We start from the raw sequence: 27,365 nt of genomic DNA, 5'->3' as shown, positions 1-27,365 counted from the left end.
TTTGTTTCACACTCAAAGGCGATCCAGAGCTGCAACAGCTTAGAGTGTAATAGGATGGGAAATCAAATTATTGCTTTAGATCTGGRAGTCATAAAGAGTAGTTATTTTTTTATTAATGGGCCAAGACCTATCAAGATGATATGGGATTCAATGATAATGAGGTTWTTTTTTTTAAAAGGGAGACTCAGGTCTATGTTTGGTTTAATCAGCAGATTTTGAGGCTGGAGAAGACCCAAGTACCATCTACTTCACAAATACATCTGTTTACTGCAGTCTCTTTTCTTTAGGTTGTGTATGCACACATACGCTCATCTTGTTATCTACATACAAATGGTTGTACGAATGTCTTATTACTTTAAGGTTTTTATCTGTGATCTTGGGCTGTTCTCATTACTCACATGAAGAGAAGCCACGGCCAAATTATGAAGATAATTTCTAATTTCTCTCATGTATTCTTATTCTTTCAATACATACTGCTTAACAAAAGGATTGTTTAAGAGGTGCTTAAATTTAATTTGCTCTGATTTCATCTCAGCCTTCTTCAAAGGAAGACATCTTTGCAGTATAAATCCGGTTGTACCAGATTTCGGGGAATAAGAAATTTATAGCTAATACTAATCCCTAAAAAATGACTATATCTATTGTGAAACATTCTGTACAGCATTATCACTGTTTTTGGGTACTGTATCAGTTAATCAAGTAATTTTAGAAGATGGATTCTCTCCTGACTGTTAATGGTACGAAGATCACTATTGCAGCCTTATGTCTTGTTGTTTATCGGATCAGACTGTTACAGGAGTAATTATTTACACTTGACGAATGCCCTTTTGGGAATTTGCACATTGATATGTGGATGAAACATTTATTTCTTGGGTTGTTTGAAATAACAATTGCGGATGTTCTGAAGCTATTCCTAGACTGGAAAATTAAAAGCAGCCCAAACTTGGATTCATTGTCATGGGGAGAGCAAACAGCACCAGATTAWTGATGGGCAGCAGCTAGCTGAGCAGGATGACATGATCTGTATTCAGCCAACTGGCTCACAATTGGCAGTTCTTGTATTCAGTTGTGGTTATCTCACCCCATCCGTGTTGGACTCTCAGTTTCTCCACCTAATTGGCTGTGTTAATTTGTAGCCTGCACCTTCAGATCTCAGGTACATCCCAAATTCCTTTGCACAAGTTGTAACATTACTTCAAAGAAGGTGCTGTTGTAGCCTCTGCAAGTAGTTTTGGGACTTTTTTTAGACTCAAAAATGCCAGTGAATCCAGAAGCTGCTTTAATAGTTGCTTTCTTTACAAGTGAWAACATGGCAAAAGCTTTAACTTTTTGTGGGATACATCTCAGTGCAACTAATCAGTTCTACATCATTGCTGGATATTTCTTAAAACTGGTGAGGTACCAAACTGGGAATTGAGGTGGCATGAAGGCAGCTCTGAGGAGGAAGACAAGAGCAATGTGGTAAGACTTGCTTGTGTACAGGGGATTTTTGAGAAAGGAAATATTAGTGTAATCTGTGGTTGTACCTGTCTGTAACATTTTTGAGAAGTAGTTACGTATTTTTTTAAGGAACATTTAGGCGCGTTATTGCTGGAAAAGAGTTATAGTGCCCAGCGTGTTTCAAAATGTATCTTCAATAGGAATAAAACAACTATTCACTTCTGTTTGTCTCTGCAGACTGAAGATTTCTGCTCCCATTGGTAGTTTTAGTTTCTGTGTATACATTGCTGTGTGCCGATTCTGCCACCTATGTTGTATGTGTGTTTCTGAAATTACATACTTACTTCTTGGGGGAAAAAAAAAAAAAAGAATTTTTTTTTTTTGTATGTGTTTTACGATCCTGGCAGATTACCGATGTTTAAATTAAATTTCTGATGTCTGTATGGTCTAGGCTAATGTGAGGGCTTTTGGCACCACCCCTTTGTGCAATAAAGAATCAAAGCCAGTAGTGTAAGAAATCTTCTATCAAAAGCTGAAAGCTAGATTCATAAAATCACTTGTGCAGGCATGATGAGATTTTCCTGTGGAAAGTTTATGTGGGAGTTTGGGAAAAACTGATTCAAGAACAGCATTATTTGCACTATATATATTCATCCAGCAGTCAGCAGGCTGGCGCTGGCACCCCTTGCCAGTTTTAAAGGATTGCCAGCACTCATGAAGCTGCTGCAAAGCCACATCAGCAGAGTATCAAGGAGTCTTATTCTGCACCCTCCTTCCCCCTTTTCCGATGAGAATTGGAATGGGTAAACCAGAAAACATACTCCTCAGTGAATTGTGTGTACTCACTTCTTACGGCTACCCAAAAAATGCTGCTGTTTTAAAGCCGTTTTGTAACAAATTAATAAGGTGGTAGCACTGTGAGATTGGCTTTCTCTTCAGCATTTCACTTAATTTCTCAGCTTCAAAAGAAAAAGAAGAGATAAAAAGGGCAAATAATAGACTAACCACTCAGAGTGAATCCATTTGCATTCACTTTGGTCTTTTTTTAAATGTATTTTACTTTGGGTTTTTGAAAGAAAGTGGCTCGGTGTTTCTTAGTCTGCATGAGGCCCATATGAAATGTGCTGCAAGAGAGTCTTTCCTTGTTAATAGAGATGATTCCAAAGGCAAGGTAATTCACCATTGCTTTGGCTGGAGCTAATATTGGGCTCCAACATCAGTTCTGTAATTTCTGACAAATGGCCAAGATTTCTTGAATAGGCACAGCTTTCTGTTTTGTGTAGGGAACATACAATCCACTCTTTTGTTGTGGTTGCCACTGCTGTTGTTTCTCCCCCATTGACAATGGAGAGTGCGGTTATTTGTGCCGAGTGGAAAAACAGTGCCAAAATTCTGACTTGCTTATGTTTAATGTGATGTTAATTTTTGTGATAGCCTTAAAGGGTAAAAGAGATTTTGTAATACAGATCCTCTGTATCCTGATCTCCAAGTCAAGAGGGCATATTGGTGATGAAAGTTTTATCTGTCACAGGCATGTCAAGATGAGAGTTTACTGGATGATTCAACCCAAATGTATAGGAGCTGTTTATATAGAGATTGCCAAACAATTTCCATTGCTTTTCTTTTTATCTAAATTCTTGAATAAATTACTAAATAAAATAGTCTGTGTTTGGAATGTATGGCTGTGGGATATATGAAAACTCACAGCATGTGGGGGAAAAAGTTAGAATAGGGAAATACAATAGTTTTGTAAACTTTACGTGAATATAGGTGCATCATATATAGACTCAAGATTCAATTTGCTGATCAAAGCATCCAAATAACTTTGGATTTAATAATGTTGGCAATGAATGCTAATATATGGAAATTGAAAAGCATGGAGCAACAATAGCTAGCCACGCTTACCAGTATTGCCCTGCAGCAGGTAGATTTACATTTTTTTGTTTTGTTTTGCAATCACAGTTTGGAAAATGTGTGTTCTTTTTCCCTTCTCCCATACTTCTGAATGTGGGTTCTCCTGAACAAGCTTAGACAAGATTCAAGCTAAACAATAGGGCAACATCAGAACCTTTGAAGGCTCAGTTTGGATAGGTAGCCAAAGCCAGAGTCTGCTTTGATGTATGTGGGCTCAACTCCGGTTGCCCTGGGTTGCCCTCTCTTACCTATGTAACTTGTGTCTGGGAACCCTTGCCAATTTTTTTTTTTAAAGAAAAAAAGTAAAGGACATTTTTGCAAACTCATGTTCATCTTAGTTCTGGTCTGGCTGGAAAAGTACTACAATAATGCCCTCTCCGATGATGATTTGATATTACTGTTTTAGGTCTAGGCTGTAGACTTCTGCCTCCTTCCCAGTTTCTGAAATTTTGACTCCATTTCAAATGGGAGCATTTTGCCTCTAGTTAGAAACAAAATTATTTGAACTCTTCTGGAATGCTAGCCAAAGCCATCGTCTATCTCCCTTGCATCTTTTCCTTTTCTCCTGAGTAATTTATGGTTCCATTTAACTGAGGTTTTGGGCAAGGGAACTCTGATGCCTTTCTCTTGTATCACAGACCTCACCTGGCAGAAAGGGACAGCACATCTCAGTCTTGCTTCTCTCRAAGTCAGTGGGGCTTTTGCCATTACCTTCAAGGGAAATAGGACCAGTCCATTCTATTCTTAATGCAAAAGAACAAATGAGTCATTTCTTGTACCTGATTGCTCTTGCCTAGGAGCCGGCAGGTCACCTTCTTTCCTCACTCTTCATCTCAAGGTAGCACTGTGCTTGCCTCTGCCAGTACACTCAACTCACATTCAAGTCTGAGTCATTTGCAAACCCTAAACTCCCATTGTCTTCAAAGGACATTTGGATTACAGAGAACACTGAGTTTACTCAGGCTGAAAAGAAATTGAAACATATGAGATTGCCACACCTACTAGAAGAGTTTGGCAAGATGGTGGTTGTTTGCCCTAAAGACAGGATGAACAGTGGAGATGTGATAGATGTGCCCACAGCCTAGGGGGTCTTTGATTCTCACTAGTATAAGACTGAGGAAAAACTGTCTTCCATTGGCAAGAAGCAAAATAAATAAAAAAATAGTTCTTTTTTTTTTCTTTTAAGATTTAAATTGGATCATTGTAATGTTCACATTACAATGTGAATCATTGTAATGGATCATTGTAATGTTCACATAGATACTGGTCACTTTTATTGGACGTGGGGCTATATAAGAATTCTTTAAAAACGAATTGTAGAATGTGAGAAATAATTACAGCCTACAAATCTTCTTCAGAAAATAAGCCACTGCCTTAAGCATTGAGAATTAGAAGCAGTTTATTTTTCACAGAAGTAGGTGATTCTATCCAAAGGCAGTTGAACCTTCTTYGAAGGATCTGGTATCTCCAAAAGAGAATACCAGACTAAATGGACCTCTGGTTTCACCTAACAGGGAATGTTCTGCATCCTATAAAGTATAATGACAGCTAATTTATAGAATAAGCAGAAGATTCAGAGAAGATGGCAGGCAGGGCTCTCAGAGAAGGTGTCAGTCGTGGCAGAAGTCAGTTCCTTTACTGCAGTAAGCAAATCAGGCTGGATTCTCTCCATGGTGCAGTAACAGTAGATTGGGGAGCATGCAAGGCAGCATCAATGCACAAAAATTAAACTACTTTTAATGTACAAAGCTGAGTTTAGATAAATGCAGAACAGAGAAGCAAAGGCATAATATTCTCTGAAAGTGTGGCCTTTTAATGCTGTTTTGGAGACTAATTTGCATACAAATAAAATGTCAGCTTATCCCATAACTGTCATGATAAATTGGAGCATTTAGATTTTTGCATGAGATGCTCCTTCTGTACCTTATTAAATTATGGGATCTTGGCCTTTTGCCAAGTGCTAGGGTGACACTTTCTTTTACTGAAATGCATACGGGGAGGGATATGGACCTGGACATCTAGAGAACCCAGGTTCAGTCACTAATAGCCAGGAGCTCTGCCTGCACGCCACCTTGTACACCTTGAATTTTTCATTTCTCTATAGATAATTTTTTTTATCCATAAAATGACAGTGTTGTTAGTTTTCCAGTTTCACAGGCTTTGTTGAGGTTTAATACATTGTCGTGTGTATTGAGTGCTTTTTGGTACTTGATTGAAAGTGAGGGCAGAGTGAATGTTGCTTTGCTAAACTCTCCCATCCTAGATGGATGGCYGTGGAGGGCAGGTAGGAACAAGCTCTCTGCAGCAAGCCAGTAAGAAATGCAGAGCAGCAACTTGCTATACTCAGGAACCTTTAAATAAAAGCAGTTTTAGATTTCTTAATTTTGATTGCAAGCTAGCATAAAATTCTCCACCTCTTTAAACACATCACCTTTTGASTTCAGTTTCTCCTGAAAGTGTCTGTGTAATTACCCCAGGAGTGAGCTTAAAATGAAATGAGTGCCTAGAAGTGGGCTAAAACAACCTTTCTTGAAATTCCACTCCTAAACTCTCTTGAAGTGACCAAGTGTCAGTTTTATACCCATAGAAAAGGTTAGATTTATTCCAGTGGCTAGACGACTACTGATGTGTGATGTGCTCTGAAGCATAAGGTAACAGAAAAGATCATTGTGAATTAATTCAGTGTGAATTAATAAGAGATTTATTTTGATGAGAGTTGTTTGAAGGTGATGGTACTTTGTAGCTGAACAGGATTTAAGATGTCCAAAAGTGCACCTTTAGAGATTTGGGAACGATCAGTGTTGGGAAAGTAAATGTAAATGGGAAGGAGCAAGCTTGAACAGACCACAGCTCTTTTCACTTGTCTCTTTGTTGTAGACTTTGTGGGGGAAAAAATTGCAAATTAGCTCTTGGCAAATTGGTGATCAGGGACTAAACTGAAGAGCTTGAAAATGCAAAAGAGTAAGAGAGGAGGAGAAAAACAACAGTGTTGTGCTATAACRCTGTTCTAGTAAAACGATGTATAAGGCATGGTTTTCTCCTTGCACCTTTTTAGATTGATGAAGCTATCATAATTTCAGAGGAGCATGCAGCATGTAGAATACCAAGCAGATGTGTTTTGTCCAAAGACAATGCCTGATCCTGCCTAATTTTACTGATACGAGGTAACATGTTCTACCTTAGCAATTTCAGGCAGGAAGGAGTGGACATGCAGTTTGAGAAAAACAATTACAGATTAAAGCAATCTCTTGGAATTAGCTTGTCAGTTGCTTAGAGCTGTGACATGTTCTGTTTTGTATGGTGTATGAAGGCACTTGTGCCAAAGCAGAAAGGAGGTGGTCTTGTTGAAGAGGCAATGACAACGTKAAGGTTATTCCAGCCTCCCATGGTTTAGGGCCTGACTCTTGGGTTCCTTACACAAAAGGGGTTGTTCTTCCCTCCCCATCTCAGTAGAGAAAAGTTAGGGAGGGCCGTGTGTTGGTTGTTTGCTGGCAGGCTGGCYCCGAGAACCACAAGGAAAAATGGGAGAGAAGCGCTGTGTGTGACTGCCTCCTGCTCTGTGTCCCGGCGGAGATGGTGGGGATGTGAAGCTGTCCGTGTCGCTTTCCTGTCATTTCATTGTGCAAGTGTCCACAAGGGAAGGTAGAAAGGCAGTAGCTTTAGCTAGCTGTCTACCACCGTGTCTGAGTTTGGGCTAGTTTGCATCTCATGTAATCTAATTTTCAGTAAGTGCAGCAATTTCACCTGGAGTTTCCAGTGTTATTTACAGATTTTTATTTTTTTTTTTGAAAACGCCTAAATTAGAAAACATTTTTTTTTTTTTTTTTTTTGAAAACGCCTAAATTAGAAAACATAGCATGTCTTTGAACTGTGGGCTGTTAAGTAATGAGCTTGTTAACTTTCTGGTTGTGCTCGGCACAGGTCCGGGCCAGCCCGGCGGGACAGGCTGCCGAGGAGGGCTGGGTGCCGGGTGGCTCCCCCGGGACGGAGCTCGCCGYCGAGACGCTTTCCCAGAAATTCAGTCTCTCAAAACAGGAGCTCTCTGGCTTCAGAGCTCGTGTGCCTTACAGCTGCTCGATTGTTGTATGGAGAGTAGGGAGGAGGCTCCACATTGATTAGGACTTTATGTGCTTGATAGAAGCCGGCACTTTGAACACTTAAGGTTTTTTTATATGAAGCACAGCAGACAGTCTTTGTAGTCTATTTATGTGTAATAAACTGAGTTTTGTTTTGTGTCTCGTGTATTTTTCTGTTTTTCGTCTTCTTTTTTTCTTTTGTGAAAGAATAAGAAGTCTAAAAAGGAGAGAAATTAAAACCACAGCATTATTTTCCCATGCAGCTATAGTGAGTATCCTGCGATCTCACATGATCAGCTGTCCTGCTGGGGTGGAGTGTGGGAAGGTGTCAAAATATGTCTCTCAATTTAATTTTTTTTTCTTAAAAGGRAAAGCCAGTTGAATGCCAAAAGCCCTGCTCTCTTCTCTAGCCCTGCAGTAACAAACTACATCAGTGTACATTATTAAGATGATAAAGATTAAGCTTCTAGCTACTAACGTGCTATCACAACAGCAAAGGGGGAAAAAATCTTGAAAAAATTATGAAAATTAGTCTGATCGTCTCCTTTTAATAATAAGATCACTCCCAACCCTAACAGACAGTGTAGGCTGGAATTCCACAGGGCTTTTTTGTGGTCCTAATGATTTTAATAATACTTTGTGCTATGTAGCACCTTTCATTAGAGGATCACAAAGTGCTTTACAGTCACTAATTAATTAAGCCTCACAACACTCCTGTGAGATAGGTAAGTATTACACATATATTAAGCTGAGACACTGAGAGTTAATGATTTTTTGCTGCATTATTCTGGGAAAATGATTGATGTTCAAGCGCCATATGTGCATTATATATCTTTGTGTGGGTGTGTAATATATATGAGTGTAGAAGTATTAATTTTACTATCCCTTAACAAAGGTGTCCTACTTGAACCTGTTGAATATAAATGTGTATTTTCATTTAACTTTTTGTTGCTGCAGCTTATTGACTGATAATATCACAGTCTCCATATACCCTTGACTCAGTTTGCTCTTCGTCTGCTTGTGCATYTGCTTGTACAAAGATTAGTCAGTGGCATCTCATAAAATTCAAACACATTTCTAGATGGATTATTCTGTTAAAAAGAGCATATGACTAAGATCTGACCTAAACCTGCAGCACAAACACCAGGCAACCATTCTGTTGCAATAGGCTTTCATGACAAGCCATCACATTCAGTAAAAGTGATGAGCAACAACAGTAACCCGATGGGGAGCTGGTGATCAGCAGGTAATTAGTCATCATCTTCACCACTCTWAAGAAACTATTGATTACCAGAATTTTTCTTATTTCTTTTTCTTTTTGAAGTCGTGTAGTAGTCACTATGGTAATTCATTATCCTGAATTACAAACTGATTTTAGCAGAAGTTTTTGTTTCCAGGGATAAACTGATGTGAGTGATTGAATAGAAAAGTCTGTATCTTGCAGATGCATGAATCACATAGAGTAGCCTTGGCTATTTTTGATGGAAAATATATATAGCTATTATTATTATTTCTACTTTAAAATAGCTGGGAGTGATGATAGCTAAAAAAACCCCAAACCCCATGTGGTTTAAAGGTAATTTCATGTAAGGAAAATAAGAAACAAACCTCTGAATTACAGAACCCAAAGAGGACTACTTCAACTTGTATTTTATTCAGAATTCCCTCAGCTTGAGAAGTCCTTTCATTCACATCAGGCTGTCAGGCTTAGTAATTCTTTGATTTTGGGAAGAACACTATTTTCAGTGATGAAAAGGTAGTTATGTCCCAAAGGCTGTTCTTCACTTGGCTTCTTTACTAACACCCAACAAATGTGCTTAATATTGCCATGGCATTTTAGAGATGTGGGCATTGCCTGCTAACAGTGAAAGTAACACAACTAATTTTGTTTCAAGCGAAGCATAAGGCAGCCAGCAGAGTTTAACTTAAAACTGCTGATGGAACCAGTTATTTAGATGCCATTAACTGTCCCATTAGGCCACTGCCATTATGATGCATGTGAATTTTTAAGACACTTTCTACAGCTCATTTTTAACAGTTACTTTAAATGTGTTTTAGACTTTGTGTTTGGTGAACATTACTTCTGAGATATTTTTTGTCTTTTTGTGTGAGAGTGTGTGTGTGCGAGGATGTGTCTGAGGAGACGAGAGCTGTGGGATTTCTCATGTTTGAGGGAAATAGAGAACAGCACACTCTATTTGTATAGTGCCCAGTAATAGATGCATGGGAATGTACTATAGGTATAATAATGTTTTTAAATAAAAAACATATTTTGAATGCATAATTTAGGAAGGAAAACCTTTTTTTTTTGTTTTGTTTTGCAGATATACAGATCAGCTCTCAAAATGTCTTCTGTGTCTTCCGTGCATCTTCTAAGACAATTGCATTAGCCCGCCTGCTAGTTGACTAATAGAATTAATAATTGTAAAAAGCACTCTAAAGCCACATGCCTTATGAAGTCAATGCTGGGTATGATTTTACAAGTATGTGATCTATTTTTTCAAGTGAAATTGTTAACCAAAAACGTTCTTGGCACACAATAAAACATTGTGCAATCTGTTATTTGTCTTAGAGATAATAATTTCAGAGTGGCTATATTCTTTCTGTATCTAACTTATGACTTGCTAGGGGATGGTTTCTTCAATTTAGGAGTATTGCAGATGTAGTTTTATTTACATAATATGTCTCTGAAAAATGATAGTGGTGGAATTTCAGCGACAAAAAAAATCCCTGTGTCTTTTCTTACTGTCCCCTTGAGTGGATATCAAACAAATAAATGACAGATGATTTTTCAAAAGAAAAAAGAAAAAAAAGGAAAAATACTTCTAAATTCAACTTAAGGAAGTTAATGTTATCTTATTTCTTCTTTCCTTTCTTTCTCCAGGTATAGAATATTGCATGAAAAAGCCTCATTGGGCAGATATGGTTTTCTTTTTTCCCCTCCATTAACACCCAGACTCACAAATATTTTGAGAAAATTAAGACTAAACTATCTAGGTCTGCTGTCTAGTTAGCCTGTATAAAGTCCAGATTTTTCTTTTCTTTAAAGGGACTTCTTTTTCTGTCCTTTTCTCTGACTCTCTTCTGTCAGTTCTCATGAAGATAGCAAATCTCTATGCTTTCCCTGTCTGCCAAAAATATCTGTAACAAAAACGTTTTAGAACATTTAGTCTTGTTTAATTTTGACTGAGGTAACAGTCATGATGTTTACTTTCTCGATTTCTGATTTTTCTTCACTGTGCAGTCAGGACTTCTTTCTCTGTCATCTGCCAYGAATTGTATTTAAACAGAAGTTATTTTAAAAAATGGTTTGGGATGTGTAAACAGGAGAAAAATACATACTTAGCTGAACACCTACCAGAGATGCTCACAGATATTTTTAGTGTGCGTTAACCAAGAGCATTCATGGAGTCTTGCAGAGAAATTGTAATGCTAAAAGGCTGACGACTATCTTTATACCTTGAATTATGTATGTGTGCATGTTGTTTTAGTAGGCTGAGTCTATATTGTAATAGTTGTCTTACCACAACAGAAAATATTGCTTTTAGTTCTGAGTGACTTCATGGTTCAGGAGCTACTGGGGAAAGAAACTGTACAATTTAGTTCACACCTATCCTGGTAGGTGTGGTTGACATTAAAGAGAAGACATTTGGTTCCCAAGCATACGTGTCTTCTACAGTAAGGAATCGCAGCAGGCATTTGAGAAACCTATTAAGACCACACGGAGTGTCAAAATTTCTGTAACACGAGCTGGCATTCTGTATGAAAGCAGTCTTGCTGAAGCCCATGCTGCCTGTGGATCAGCTCAACCACAAAGACAACAGAGCCAGCCCAAGACACAAGTTGAACATTTCCCCTAAGAAGTTGTCTGTTTTTATCAACAGAGCATATAACGCCCTTTCATGTGGAGCAGATGTAAATAAGAGGATATACAGATGCCTGTTCTTTTATTTTTAACCTCTGTCCCCGGCCTGGCTTCTCAAAGTACTATTTTGAGAAGGTTGTCCATGTCTTTCAGAGGTCTGGACACCGCACTGTTTGGAGCACATCAGTGCTGCTCCCAGAGTCTCCAGGTGGTCCTCCCTTGGCAGAGCAATAYATATCTCCAGTGCCTCCATAGAGCCTGGCTGTGGCTGGCCTGGGAATGGGGGCTCAGACTTGAGTCTGTAGCTCACATCTCATGTGTGGTACTGCAGGCTGCTGCCACCAGACCACACACAACTTGGCAAAGAGAAACATCCATCCTTGTATGCAGCATTGGCAAAGATTAAGAGCATAGAAGAGTTGTGGCAAATGTGTCTTCTGCCTGTAGCTAGCATGCRAACACAAATGGATCAAACCAGCTGGTGGTGAATATCAAATCCAGAACCACACAGTGGCGAGAGCAGGGGACTATCATATATGTATTTTCTCTTCAATAGAGTGGGGAAGGTAAAGATATGTAGTGGATGAGGAATTTGACTTAGTACCTGCATAGTCTGACTGCTTGTCCTTCCATAATCTCCCCAGTTCAGAGAGCAGCTGACTTTCCAGTGGCAGACTCCTCCTTTCTCTCTGATCCTTATTGCTGTCCTGTCTCAGCTTTCTTAAATGGATCCTGGAAGAGTACTTGCAGATTTAGCAGTAGTGGCTCTGTCTGCAAGGAGGACTGAGCAGAGGAAGGTTTGGCTGATTAGATCCATGTGAATTCCAGGTGTTTTCAGGGCAGATCCTGGCTCAGCCACACAGTGATGTCAAATGTCTGGATCCAGGCCTGTAAAATTTTATTGACAACGGGTTTCCTAATAAAGTTAGTTTCTCTTTGTTTGGCAAATAGAACTAATTACATGAATAATGGACTGTGGGGCCAGACTCTAGAATATCCATATAATCCTGTTTGAAGTTTATGGGGAGTAGGAGGGGGAACTTTTGCTACAGAGAAACTGATACTGCTTAGGAAAATACTTTCTCTGAAACCTCAAGTGCTTACTCTCCTAAATCTGTTTTCTTCCTATAAGTTCTTCTTAAGATTATGTCTTTTAGGTGTATTTTTGCAAAGTTACATTATATGTAGTTGTACATGAATATTAGACTTCAAAAGTTTATTTTCCTCTTAGTTTTTTAAAATGATTTTAAAAGAAGTGTTCATTTAAAATTATTTCTGCCAGACCATTATCATCCCAAAAGATAAGAAAACCTGTAGTTCACTGACTCCCGTGGTGTTTTTATAGATTTTTTWAAGTTCTACTTTTAGTTAAGTTCAGTTTCAGTGTGATCATTTTTTAGAAGTTTTCTKCATAGTTTAAAAACATGTTTGACAAAAAGTTTCTGAAAAGTTGATGTACTCAATGTATTCATATAGTTCAGAATGCTTTTAAAAGTGTTAGGTTTGTAGTCTGTTACATATCTTGTATATCTTGAATAATTCTATAGGTGTTTTTTTTTCTTTTTTTCTTTCTTTTTTTTTTTTTTTTTTTTTTTTTTTTTTTTTTTTTTTTTTTTTTCTTTTTCTGTGGTAGATATGGTCCGGAAAAAGAATCCCCCTCTAAGAAACGTTGCTAGTGAAGGTGAGGTACAGACCCTTGAGTCTACAGGTACTGAAAGTGAAGAGTCTGGAAGGAAAAAAGAATTTTCTGCAGAGCAGATGCAAGAAAACACTGACCAGGGTGATGCGGCAGAGTTAAGTAACAAGGAGGAACTTTGCATGCATGTCCAAGAGCCATCTTCCAGTGTTAAAAAGGACTTGAAAAGCTCAGTGCTGAGTGAAAAGGCTGGCTTCAATTATGAAAGCCACAATAAGGGAGGAAATGTTCCATCCTTCCCTCATGATGAGGTGACAGACAGAAATATGCTGGCTTTCTCATCTCCAGCTGTTGGGGGAATCTGTGAGCCCTTGAAGTCTCCTCAAAAATCAGATGCAGATGACACCCAAGATGTGGTCTGTACCCCGTCAGGAGAKGCAGCGGAGACAAATGAGGAGCATCAGATGTCGCCAAAAGCTTCAGATGAAACAGTGCAAGTGCAAAGTGGTCAAACTGATGGCCAAGGCTCAAGCCCGGTCCCCATGGCCTCAAAAAACCCACAAGTGCCTTCAGATGGGGGTTTAAGGCTGAACAAATCAAAAGCAGATTTGTTGGTAAATGATAACCCAGATACAGCGCCTCTGTCTCCAGAGCTTCAGGACTTCAAATGCAACATCTGTGGGTATGGTTACTACGGGAACGACCCCACAGATCTCATCAAACACTTCCGCAAGTACCACCTAGGACTGCACAACCGCACCAGGCAGGATGCTGAGCTCGACACTAAAATTTTGGCTCTCCACAACATGGTGCAATTCAGCCACTCCAAAGACTTCCAGAAAGTCAACCGCACTGTGCTTTCAGGGGTACTGCAGGACATCAATTCCCAGAGGCCTGTCTTGTTAAATGGGACTTACGATGTGCAGGTTTGTATGCTCCCAGCCTCCCGCTTCTGCTYGCTGCCTTCTCAGCTGCAAAGCCAGTTCTTGCAAAGCCTTTCCTACCTACGTGATCAGTGWATCTCATATAACCTGCTTAAGCCTTAAGGACCACTGTGGTCTATTTTAGCCAGGCTTTCTGCGGGTCTGCTGAGCATCTTGTACGGTAGAGGAGTGTTTGGCTTTTTGACCAGTGGCATTTCTGTGCACGATTTAGTCGTTATGGTAATCAATAGCAAAAGATCTTATTCAGCAAACAGGCAGACCGCTGAATTGGTAATCATATCTGAAGGATTTACTGTCATGGAAAGAAAAGAGCAAATAATAATGAAAAATAACAACCAGCTAGACAAAAGACAGCAGCTGGAAATTAAAAATGTAATCCTAAATTATCAGCTGCTGGAAGTCAAGATTTGGCTTATTGATTCTTTATTAAGATAAAATAATGGCAAGTCTTGGCAGCTTGAAAGTTGTGTAGTGCCAGAAAAACAGGATACACAATGGGTATTTAAAACATTTCAAAAAGTARCAGTAATCCATGCTGTCCTTCACGTTAGTAAGCCTGTAAGGAAAGGATTATTGCCTCAGTCATTTTCTCATCTAGTTGAAGTAGGGAAAAAACTACAGATACTGCTGAGAAAAAAATGTTATTTTTACTATGAAAGAGGAACTCAAAATGTTTTTCATGGAGTCTCTGTTAGTTTCTTATCAGCTAATATTTAATTAGTTAAAAAAGTTGRTGGTGCTTTAAAAAAATCTTTGAATTGAGCTGAGACATACAGTAGGATGTTTCAGTATTCTATATGATAGAAAAATTCAGATTCTAAGAAAAAAAAAACAACGAAGTAATGAAGTTTGCATACAATACAAGCTCAAATGTCCATCCATTTTCAAGTGACTGCATACTTGGAAACAATGTAGTAATCACCAGATAAAACTCCCAGGGTATGTTRAAATAAAAAGGTAGAAAGGTGAAAATATTTAATATTACTTGCAGAATTGTAGCTATAGGAAAGAAATTTTGCAAGATGGGTTCTAACTTCAAAGAAGAAACCAAAACYAGAAAACAAGTCAGGACCTTGAAGCTTTTAAATGATTTAAACTTTTCCTCTTTTTAAATAAACTCTGCAATTTCTTTGTTGAACAGCAAATCAAACTAAGGCTGTTACTATGCATAAAYGCTGCAATCTTTGAACTGCTGTCTTACTAAAAGATCACTGTCTCATGTCAGACACTCTCTGCTGTCAAACTCTTGATTAGAAAGTAAATACGTGATGTAGTTAAAAGAAGTTAGAAGTGAATAATGTCAGATTGTGAAATGATGATTTATAATTAGCACATAGTATGATGTTAATACCTGGATTTCCTGCTATAGTTTCAGTTTGCTGACTCCAGGGACAGCATCTTAGAGCAACTGATCCATRCTGTCAGGAAGACATTCAAACTGGAACAGCTCAGGCATACAGTATAGAGGAATTTGAGTTTCTAAACACACTTTCATTTCCTCCAAACAATTGTTTCGTTRGGTCCTTAGTTATTTATAGGAAAGTTTATGCTTGATTAGAATGAGCTGGATACTTTTCCTTTGCAGTCCTCTCAGAAATAAAACAGATGTGTGAGCTATCTCAGTTTGAACTGATAGAATGAGAAACAAAACAGCTGAACCTAGACTATACTTGTCTACTAAACTCTGGCAGTAAGATACTGCAGGGGAGACAAAAAGCGGTAGGAAACAGCCCATAGATAATCTACTTAAGATCAGTCTTTTCTCAGACGAAAAACATTTTCCAAAATAGAACAGACAGCCTATACAATGTTGGCTATTTATTTGAAAGAAAAAAAAAAAAAAAAGATCTGGAAACTTAATTTTTAAGGGTGCTAGTTTTCCCTGCTCAGTTTGGGAGTAAAACATTAAATAAGCTTTTGTGGCAAATGCCATACTTCATCACTTGCACATGCTCCAGATGTTGATCCAGAACATGTCAGAAGATAAGTAACTGATTAATATTTTTATGCTTTCTCCTCCCCGACTTCTGATTCAGAACAGCTTTGTGAGATTCATAAACAAAGTAAAAGAACTTTGAAAATCCCCTTTGCACCCACACATGTTTATATTACTCCTATATATATTTTGGAGGTTTTTTTCTCAGGMATCTGAATGGCTGGCATCTCCCGCCACAACAAGGGATTGTATTGATYGGTACTCCAGTTAAAATTGGTTCAGTCACACTCCTGTATAATGTGAGAGGGTACTGAATCTTAACAATTGGTTCATGTAAACAATATTATTTTGTATAAGYACTGGGCTGAATGAAAATAATCACTTTGTAATTAACTTGAAATAGTAATGGACTGGGCTTAGAATCTGATTTACTGATCCCCTCACACTTAGCAAACTGTTCTGTTGTAGCTGGACTGGAAGTTATCGATAGATTTATGGTCTCAGGCCATGGAACTGAGCACAGAAGCCAGAGGATGAAGATGACTGACTTTGATCTGGCTCACAGTCAGTTTGGAGATTATGGTATATGAAGATTTGTATAGTGAGGGATGCTATGGAGCCCCATATTTGGCATTCGTAACAAAGGCAAACAGAAAAGCAATGGGAAAATGTCTGTGTGCAAGAAAAAGCAGTATCTCCTGTCCTATCTGCAGAAATCTAGGGRTATGGTCCATTTGCTGAGGGCTTGGAAAAAGAAATCAAATGCATTTTTGGATTTGTATCACAGAAGTGAAGTTAAACCTCACCCCTAGCCAAGAAACCCTCTCGACCCTAAATGCAGCTTTTAGGGGTTGTAATCAGCAAAACTGGGGATATACATTTGGTTTCACCTACAGGTATTCAGATGATGGGACTGTGTTTTGTAGTACCTAAAAAGGATTTGTCTGGGAACTGTGTGAATAATCCAATATTTCTGGCCTTACTATTGTGCAGATTTTTATTTGGTATGAATATTTAATCCAACAAGACTCCTTTGTCTTTTTTGAAAATGTTACTTTCTGTTGAAAATCTCCTGTACTCTTTGTTTCCATTTTTCTCTTCAAAGGGTTTTGGTTCATTGAGTTATAATAAATTCCATAGGATTGGATAAAAACACTTAGCAGTTTCTGGGAGATTAACTTTCTTGCCTGTATAGATTTCAGAAAACATTCACTATCACACCTCTGTGACTGAATTCTCAGGGAATGTGTTAATCAGCTTTATAGCTTTTATCAAAATAACATTTGAAGTGAGTTCAATGGATCTTTTGCTGATGTGCCCCTCATTATTTTTTCTTCACTTTAGCTAATTGATCAATCTCTATAGGTGACTTTGTCTTGCTGGATATTTGAGCCTGTGTAAGGCTTTGTGGACGTGCCTAAAGCAGTAGCCTTTATACTGGATCTAAAGACTTCACTTAAAGTAAAATTCATGTGACTAAGCTAGCAGCTATGATGCTGAAAGCTATTGCATTTGCTGCTGTATGATTAAGTCTCCTTCTCTGTTTGATCTAATGACTCTTTAAGGTGTATGTTAGAGTCTGGAGACAGGCAGGTTGCTGGCATGTAGACAGTAGGCAGTCCTTTTTCTAACCCTCAATTTATGAGTARTAAGTGGGACAGCCTCGACAGGAAGGCTGGAAAGTGCTGTCTTCCACATAGCAGCTTATAGCTGAGGCRTAGGACATTCCCAGCGAAGGTGAAGAAGCAGGCTTGGATCCCCTCTGTCAGAGCAAGGAAAGGAACCTACTTTTCCTGTTTCCTGAACAAGTGTTCAAGCCATTAGGCTATTGTATAAAAGGGGGCGTGACCCCATTTCCTGGTGTGTTTTCAAAGAGAATAGTGTCCCTCAAAGAAAGGACAGAAATGTCTGTGTTCAGGTGAGGGTTTCAGATGGCATGTCCCAAGGGGGAAGGGTATTTATGCAGCCATGAATAAAGACATATTGCCATGCTCAGCAGTTCTTATGATTACTTCRTATTGTGAATGCTACCTTTGAGGTGCTTCCTGCTCAGCATGGCCCTGGTTCTGGAGCTTATTGGCACCGATCTACCTCCTCTTCTATTCAGCCATTAAAATGATTCCGAATGTACAAAAACCCTTTTTTTTTTTTTAAATCCAGTCTTCTGATTTTGATTGTTTCAAGGTTTTAGGTCTAGACAGACACATAAGAAGACAAATTTCTGAAAAAAACATGGACTGATAAGAGCCATCCTTAAGTTTCTTGATTGCATTTCAGTGCACGTGGAGTGGGGGGATGGGAAGAAAAGGAATAAATTACTGCATTATTTACTACCCTATAATAACAAGAGGGTATTGACAGTTGTTTTCCTCTATGGTTCTAGACATCCAATATTRTAAGAGTTGTCCTATTCCACTCAGCCTAATGCTTTGTCATATGTGAATCACAGAATGATTTGGGTTTGAAGGGGCTTAAAGCTCWTCTGGTTCCAACACTGCTCCCATGGGCAGGAACATCTTCCAGTAGACCAGGTTATTCAGCCCCTCTTCCAATCTGGCCTTGAATACTAACAGGGATGGTGCATCTCTGKGTGGGGCATCCAGTTTCTTTGTTCCAGTGCCTCATTATTCTCCTAGTGAAGAATTTCTTCCTAGTATCTTATTTAAACCTGCCCTCTTCCAGTYTGAAGCTGTCACCCCTTGTCCTATCACTACATGCCCTTGTAAAAAGTTCCTCTTCAGCATTCYTGTGCCCCTTTAGGTACTGGAATGCTGCTRTAAAGTCTTCCTAGAGCCTTCTCCAGGCTCACAGCCTGTCTTCATAGGAGAGGTGCTTCAGCCCTCTGATCATCCTCATGGCCTCCTCTGGACTCACTCYGACAGCTCYRTGGCTGCCTTATGCTGGGAACCCCGGAGCTTGATATCCATCCCTCGATGGACCAGCTGGGGTCTCACAGGAGTGGAATAGAGGGGGAGAGCCACTTCCCTTGACCTTATAGATAAGGTTACATATATAAAAGTGCATATAATGAATAAGGCTCTGGGATTTTCACAGCAACCAAAAGCATTTCTTGATGTCCAGCCAGCAGGCTGCTCAGTGTCCTAGAAAGTGGRAGAACTGCCTACACAGAGTTTGTAAAGCTCTTCCTTTTGTGTTCTTTATAAATCATTGGTGAGTTCCATGTATCTACGTGGTGTTATGTCATGAGTGGTTTTTCGTGGTCTGGATTTCAGTAGATCAAATCTGGCACCTTTTCTGTTCCCAGGTTAGACGTGTGTGACTAGTGTAATGTCTGGTCTCACTAGCATTCAGCTGAATGAGAACCAGTGGTTTTATTAGTAGGTTCTGCTTTTGACCCTCCAGGCTAGTATTAACAGTTTGATTGAATACGAAGCCATGAAGGTAAGATTTAAAAAAAATATAGAGGTGCTAAGGGGTGCAGATGTAATCAGCAGCACTTCACATGATAAAGGTTTTCATTGTATTTTTGGTAGTTTTGGCCAAGGGACTCTTACAGATATGGTGAGAATTACAGATTGAGGCCTAAAAAATACAGTATTTTTTTTGTATTATTAGCAAATCAAACCTTCTTAAAGTTCAACTTTGTTATGAAATGGGCTTCCTAGAAGGTGGCATGAGTACATAAGTGGTTGACATGAGTAAACAGAAAYATRTATAAGAATGAATTTAATTTTCCTKSCATGGTTAAACAAAAGGATCCAAATTTTATATTGTTTGTCTCACTGACTTCGGCTCAATTGTCCATAACAGAAGAATTAAATCTAAATAAACTGAATTGGATATGATATATCCCAATCTCTTGGACTAGGTTTTGCCATGCTAGGTTTTGCAGCATATGCTAGAGCAGAACATTCGTGAAGGTGGTTGCTGCACAAGGCCCATTTCATGTCAGCCATGTTTCAGACTCTCCCTGGGGACTTTCCTGATAAACTGAAAACTATCAAGCTATTTTGAGTGTTGGTATATGCATACATGGACAYACCTGTTTAATTTGAATCCTACTTCTGGGTCGTAATCAGACTTGGAGGCTGTYTTGCACACTTGAGAGAGTCTCTTGAGAGAGGAGCTCAGGATTCAGSCATCTCTTTTAAACAACTGACATGAAAAAGAAATGGTGGCAGGTAGAGGAATTGGTGGTGTAAATTACACATATAAGTCCGTATGCATGTGCTTGTGAGTGTATATACATCTATTTGCWTCTTTATGCATATATAACTGCATACTCACCTATTTATAAATATRTGAAAAAGRACATGAAAGAGGCATTTAACTTCTRTATTGACAATTGCTGATAAGGAATGATTTCTATGATTATATACAGTACAAGTTCTTTATATCACTTCTATGGAGATATTAGCAAGTTTACTCTTCAGAATGATGGGCAGTGATTTACAGCATGTCAGCTGCTAAATAGGAAGTGCCCGGGAATATTGCCTTGGTCTGTGACAGAAATAAGCTATTTTAGCTGCCTTTCAGTGAGAAGTAGTCTATACTAATATTAGAATATTAAAATGGACAGTTTGTGGAACAACTGATGTAATGTATATTCACAGCCTTCAAAGAGAAGTTGTTTATGTGTTGATATTTCCTTACCTTGTTGCAGGGATATTTGGTAGTGTTGGAAGAGAGGTTAGACACTTGGTGACACTAGTAATATCGATGCTTMTATTTAAAGTTATAAACTGCTAAGATAGCCTACAGAAAGGATGAGAGCTCAAAAAAATAAGTTCCTGGGGAAAAAAGCAAAGCAGCTAGGTTTTCTTGTGGTATAAATCAGTGTGAGCTTGCCTGTGAGGCTGTGTGAGTTTACAGTAGCCAAGGAACTGTCTGGTAATTTTATCTACAGAGAATAGAAGGAATGGTGCTTCTTTAGATATTAGTCTAGTAGCACTAGTTAGCAAATGAAAGTCTTGATCTTCCATTTCTTTCTTTGTTGCTTTTGCACATCTGGTCTCCCGACCTTAATTTAAGTTGTGTTATGGTTCTGTCACAGTCTTTGTTTTAAAAATACTTATAAAATTCTAATGACACAAAAACCATTGGCTTCAATGGCAACAGAATAAATTTGAAGAAGAATGCACGTACTTTGGATGAATGTGATCCAATAGTTTGCTTTCTTGTTTCGTTAAGTATGAACAGCCCACAAAGCCATGAGTTTGTCTCATTTGTGCAACATAGATCTGTGCACCTATAAATTAATCACAGTATGGTAAATAGTATTAAGAATATACTCTGAAGATTCTCCTAGTTTAAAATGCAGAAAGAGAGTGAGTGAGAGGGAGTGAATTCTCCATAGCGGAGGTTAGAGAACTGGGTGGTGTTATACAAAATTGCATGAAAGCCAGGAATCTGTTCTGGCCTGCATGACATGAAGAACTTCATAAATGTGGGATGGTTAAAATGTTCTGGATGCTATATTGCACAAAGCAAATGAATAAACAAGAGCATTAGAAAATATTTTAGGATTAGAAGATTAAGAGTAATTGCAAAGGCAGACTGGATGGCTCAGGAGATTGGTAAGGGATCTGGAGCCTTTCACCTCCTGATTAGCCAAAGATGTAACCCAGGTAAGAAGAAAAAAAGATTCATTAACGTTTGATGTTCCAATGCAGATGGATTCTAATCAGTAGTTGCAGAAGAAGCCAGGGGTCAAAGACAGCTTTACCCTGCGCATGTAATCCTTGTGGTTSAATCTCTTATGCAGATATAGTTTCTGCTGGTAGAATTTTTTTTTCATGAAATACATGATTACAGGAGCTGGCAGATTTTCTCTTCCTTGGTGATTTTTTTCAGTTTTTGTAAGAAGTATTTGTAAACTGCTTTGGTGTGATGGAATTTAGGATTGAATTTTGAAAAGGAGGAGGGAGAAAAGGGTAGTGTTTGGATTAAGGGCAAAATAAAAATTAAAGATACATTAAAAAAAAAAGTACTTTGTTTTGCCCAAGTCCAAGTCCTTCTAGTCCATGAAATCATTGTCTTTACTAATTAAAGCAATGTAGACATATCTTTTGGAAACATATAGTGCAATTACACAGCTTTGTTGAAGTACTTGCCAACATACTTTAGAAAGTACATCTTGAAACATTGTCAATTATCGTGTTATCTTTTCTCCTTTTTTTCTGGCTATTTTTGGAAGTGCATGTGGTATATGAGGAGATAGCTTAGCTGTATTAACATGAGCTTCAGTTTTTGACAATTTTCCCCATTAATTAATAAAMTTTAAGAGTTTTGTGTTTATGGAAATCTTACTGTGAAATATATTTCAGTTTAATCCCAGAATAAGATACAGCTTTGAAGAGCAATTTTTAAAGAATATCAGTGCAACCACCTCCAGCAAAAGAATGGAGARCCCATTCCAGTATCTGTCCTGTTTTACACAGTGTAATAATTAATGCCAACTATCTTGCCAGAGTTGAGATTCTGCAGAAATAAGTGATAATCCCAAGGTTTCATAACCAAGTGACAGTGTAGGGAAGAATTAAATCATGTTTCCACAGTCCAAACTTCTGTGTTAGGTTCTGTTTAAAAAGAGAATTGTGAAGATTAATTTCCTTCTTTGTATGTTGAGGGAACTGTTGATCTATAGTTGCTCCTACATTTCCTGTACAAGCTGTACTCGTGACTGCCAGAAGCTGTGTCAGCTGGCACTTCGGACTCCAGTGGTAGAAAAGAATTGCAGAATTTTAGCATTGGTTTCATTTAGTTTCTTCTTCGTGTTAGGGAAAAGTGTCTACTTAAGAAAATGTAACTTTGTCAGAGCAGAGCAGGGGATTAAATTTTGTTGGAATGAGGAAATAAGGGAGTAAATACAAGAATCTATCACTTCTGATACCACACAGAAATGTGGATGTTGATTTCTRTGGTATGTATGTATRTATGTATGTATGTATGTATGTATGTATCCATATTTCACTTTCTCCTTCTTTCTCCTTTACTTTTCCTCTTTCTGGGCAGGTCAGAGAGAGCAGGAGTTAAGGATAATTATATAGCAAGTGAAGAAGTTTGGTGCCTGTACATAGGGATACACCATGTAACTGAAAAATCTGAAAGTCAAGCCAAGATTTGAGCAAAGTGCATGAATCCAAACAGTTCTGTAAATGTGTAGATTTCTTCCAAATTTGGCTGGCTGAAAGSTGAATCATATTCAGTTTATACTGTCACTTTAAGTGTTTCTCCCAACCTCTTTTCATGGAAAACAGTTTCTTCAGTTGTCTTTGAATGATGACCCTCATGGAGCTTTTCAGCAGGTTTTGTTACAAGTGAAAAGAGGCTTTTGAGTGTAGTAACATTAAGATGACTCTGAGTTACCTTTCGCATACATGGTCTAATGCAATGCATTAGTTTGAATTGTAGCAGGSTATTCAGGAAAATGCCAAACCAATAACTGGTAATCAATGACATTCCAGTGGTGTAAAGATTGTATGTGTCTCTCACATTGTAAGAGCTTAATACAAGCACTGTGGGAATATTTAGTTCTACTTTATCCCCTTGTGATACAGACAATGATGCATTAGCAGGGGACACAAACTTGCTGTGTAGACCACTAAGCAGGATTAGCACAAGTTACAGAAAAGATGTGATTTACAGTCCACTGTAGAAAATGCTAGTASTAATAGTATGTTTTACCAGTGTTCTGAAATAAAAGTAATTAGCARTGAATAGCAGCTGGGATTATTGTCACTCAGAGTTTCTGGTGTCCACAGTGTCTGCAAAATATGTTTGTTATCTGTAACTCTGTGGCTAGACAGCTGAGAGTAATGAATGTATTTACTCATTAGAGCCACTTAAGGTAAAGCATTTTSGCCAGTTTTCTGTGCATGCATAGAACAAACATACGTATCTAATTAAATGAGCGAAACCAGATCACCTTGTAACTTATGTAATCATGCAGTGAGCTGCTGTTATTTTGTATTTACTATAATTCCATCAGTGCTTTCTTTAAGTAGCCTTTCAACACCACTGAGACTTTGAACATTGAAATAAGGCAGTGGATGGAGACCTAAAGTGCCAGATACTGGGTAACAAGCCCAGATCCCACCGTTGTCAGTTGGATCAGGCTCAGCATGGCTTTGTCTCCAATTCTTGCTTGCCATAGAATAAATAAAGGGAGATAACTCTTGCATTGAAGACCTGTTAAATATCCCTCTTCCAAACAACCTCTTCAAAACCAAGTTCATAATTTGATATCAGAATGTGGAGCTCCAGTAAAAAGTGAAAATGTTATTATTATACCTAAGTCCTAGTGATCTGTCTGCCTGACTCACCATTGCCTAATGAGGTATGTTTTCCAAACAAACAGAAAGCCATTTTGAGTTTATTTAAGGAGAAGTTTTAATCAGTGCATGGGGAATTTGCTTTCTTAAGAAAAAAAGCAAACAAAAAAAGAATTGGAGGCTGAATAGCAGCAGCTCATTATATCGTGTTTTAGTAATTCATTGCCTCACTGTATATGCTCAGTTCTGATGAGATACAAAGGATAGCATTTCATTCTCTGAGCTAAATGGCTAGAAGGCATTTATATTATATACATTTAAAAATATTTACATTTCATGCTCTCTATGTCTGAGTCTTTCCATTTGGTGTGATWCTGAATGAGCAGTGATCATGCTATCTTTGTGACACAGCTGTTGAGGAGGATAAGAAAAATAGTTACACCATTTGCCTAATGCATTAGAGCTGAATCCTGCAGAAATGTAGTTAATACATATATTGATTGGGAGAACGAAAATCAAACCCTGCAAGGCTGCATTGTATTMCCTGTAAGGCATCTTCTGGGTGTAAAAATTGAGAATGTGTCACAAGGAACCTTCCACCCATGTCAATACTATGTGGCGTAGACTGAGTGATGGCAAAGGAGTTGATGTCTGTGGATTTTTGGAATTATCTTCTGGATGCTGTTCACTATTTTCTACTCAGGAAAAGAAGCTGTGCAATGGTGACATTTTTGTCATGAGATTTTTTCTTTGGCCTACAACTCAGTTATACAGGAGCAGCAAATCTCCCCCTGATGTCAGGGGCAGGTGTGGTGCACTCCTGGGAAGGGCAGGCCAGCCTTGCTGTGAGAACATAGGCTTTAATAAYATCAGTCCTGGAATCCTCCTTCCCTTCCTGCAGAGCATTTTGCTCAGACATCATGAGAACAGTTAAGTAGACCTACCTTATTTTTTAGTGTATGTAATTAGTGATGTCATGGCCATGGGTGTGGTAGTTTTCTTTGCCACATGCCATTTTTCTACTGTAGTTTTTCCATCCTTGTTTTACTAAATTGAGCTCTGTGCATGAGAAGAACAGAAGATTTCCTTGGAGAATGTCTACAGTGAGTAATCCTTGAGAAAACCGCCTTCTGTTTGAGACACCAGCCACTATGGCTCTGTGAAAAGGCATCCTGGCGGATACTGGATACTCCTATAGGAATGATCTTTGTAAGAACTGGTCATACTCTGACATACCAAATTCAGTTTGTTATTTGAAATTTAATTTTTGTTTGCTTGAATTTAGAAAGCAATTCTCTTTGACTGTAAAGCATGAATATGGTGAAAGCATCTAAATCAAAAGACTGAGGGTCAGTTATTTTTTTCCACACCTGGTACAGACTCGCAGCAAAGTCTGCTGTCAAAGGGTTCAGAGATAYGGGAACTGATTATTGGATCTTCTATCAATGACATTATTCAGTGATATAATGAAGGAAGGAACAGTCCTATCAGCACTAAGATCATGTGTGCGTGTGCCTCAATCTCCTTAAATCAATATATTTGTTATTAATATGGAATATATATTCAGCTATGAGAAACATTTAACAAATGTTAAATATGTGAGGGTCTGTGTATCATACCTTAGTATAGTAGGACAAATGAAAATGGTGGCAATGGTTAATGAAAGACGCTTATGGATCTGTTGCTTTCTATTTCTCTTCCACCCCTTCCCACTCCTTGCTATTTGAATAAATCTAGAAGGAACTAAAATGACTTCATTCTTTATTCACAGGTTACTTTAGGTGGAACCTTTATTGGAATTGGGCGGAAAACTCCAGATTGCCAAGGCAACACCAAGTACTTCCGCTGCAAATTCTGCAATTTCACCTACATGGGCAACTCCTCCACTGAACTAGAGCAACACTTCTTACAGACTCACCCAAACAAAATGAAAGCAGCCCTTCCCTCCTCTGATTCTGGTAAAACTTCAGAGAAAAACTCCAATAAATCCAGTCCTACTCTTCGACCATGTGATTCTGGAGACTTGGGGAAGTGGCAAGACAGAATCACTGTAAAAGCAGGAGATGATACGCCAGTTGGATATTCGGTGCCCATCAAGCCAATAGATTCCTCTAGACAAAATGGTACCGATACAACCAGTTACTACTGGTGTAAATTTTGCAGTTTCAGCTGTGAGTCGTCCAGCTCTTTGAAACTATTAGAACATTACAGCAAACAGCATGGGGGAAGCCAGGCAGGAAGCCTTCACCCTGATCTGAATGATAAGCTTTCTAGGGGATCTGTCATTAACCAGAATGATCTAGCCAAAAATGCAGATGGGGAGTTAGTGACAAAGACAGAAAAGGGTGCGAGTGTGGCAAAAAAGAAAGACTTGAGTAGCAAAGGAGCAGAGGACAGCATGGTGACAAGCTACAACTGTCAGTTCTGCGACTTTAGGTACTCAAAGAGCCATGGTCCAGATGTAATAGTGGTGGGCCCACTTCTCCGTCACTATCAGCAGCTACACAACATTCATAAATGTACCATTAAGCACTGTCAGTTCTGTCCCCGAGGCCTCTGCAGCCCAGAAAAGCACCTTGGAGAAATTACTTATCCATTTGCTTGCAGAAAAAGTAATTGTTCCCACTGTGCTCTCTTGCTTTTGCACCTGTCTCCAGGGGTGACAGGAAGCTCTAGAGTCAAACACCAGTGCCATCAGTGCTCATTCTCCACTCCCGACGTGGACGTTCTCCTGCTCCACTATGAGAATGCACACGAAGGCCAAGCRTCTGATGTCAAACCAGAAACAAACGCCCTGCCAGGGGCAGAGGGGCCGCTGACGCTCAAGGAGAACAAAGAACACTCATGTACCAAATGTGACTTTACCACCCAGGTGGAAGAAGAGATTTCCCGACACTACAGGTACAGTAAAGTTTCAAATGATTAATGATTGGAACCCAAACAAACAGCACTCCCATAGTTTCTTAATTAAATGTCACCATTCCTCAAACATTTGAGGAAACTGGAAATCAAAATAGGAATGTGTATAGATATAAATCTTTACAGCCAGAGTCCAATCCAACATCCACTTTGTTTTGGAAAACCACCAGCTAAGTTGGTGGATTTAATTATACATTTAAACCTGTGCAGAGGAGAGGAAAATTTGGATTTGTGTGCAGATGCTGAAGTTTCAGCATATTTGAGGTTTGGTCAGCTGCTTTCCACCCAGAATCTTTTAGACACTATAGGTGCTATTTTAGTTTAGGCTTTTTCTGAGAAAGTTGGCATCTTCATTCAGTTGGGGAACACAAATGGCTTTACTTTCCAAGATAGACTGTGAA

At 38.7% G+C, this 27,365-nt stretch overlaps 1 protein-coding gene across 7 annotated transcripts in view; it reads left to right on the top strand.

Moving 5' to 3' along the window:
• TRPS1 (transcriptional repressor GATA binding 1) overlaps positions 1-27,365 on the top strand; it is a 207,150-nt gene that overhangs the window by 24,670 nt on the left and 155,115 nt on the right. For 4 of the 7 annotated variants that reach the window (XM_057367719.1, XM_057367728.1, XM_057367701.1 and 1 more), the window contains exons 2-4: positions 9,755-9,913; positions 12,929-13,857; positions 25,817-26,946. In XM_057367719.1, coding sequence (XP_057223702.1) covers positions 9,877-9,913; positions 12,929-13,857; positions 25,817-26,946 — 2,096 coding nt within the window. In that variant the 5' untranslated portion in view covers positions 9,755-9,876. Of the gene's footprint in view, positions 1-1,207; positions 1,462-9,754; positions 9,914-12,928; positions 13,858-25,816; positions 26,947-27,365 lie in introns of those variants that run through there. The other 3 variants (XM_057367753.1, XM_057367737.1, XM_057367744.1) reach the window with 3 other exon arrangements.

This window comes from Malurus melanocephalus, unplaced genomic scaffold, assembly GCF_030028575.1.
Source record: "Malurus melanocephalus ecotype Western Australia unplaced genomic scaffold, MMel_1.1 scaffold_3, whole genome shotgun sequence".
Lineage (NCBI taxonomy): Eukaryota > Metazoa > Chordata > Aves > Passeriformes > Maluridae > Malurus > Malurus melanocephalus.
The sequence above is the reverse complement of the archived record's forward strand: the minus strand, read 5'-3'. Positions and strand labels throughout refer to the sequence as shown.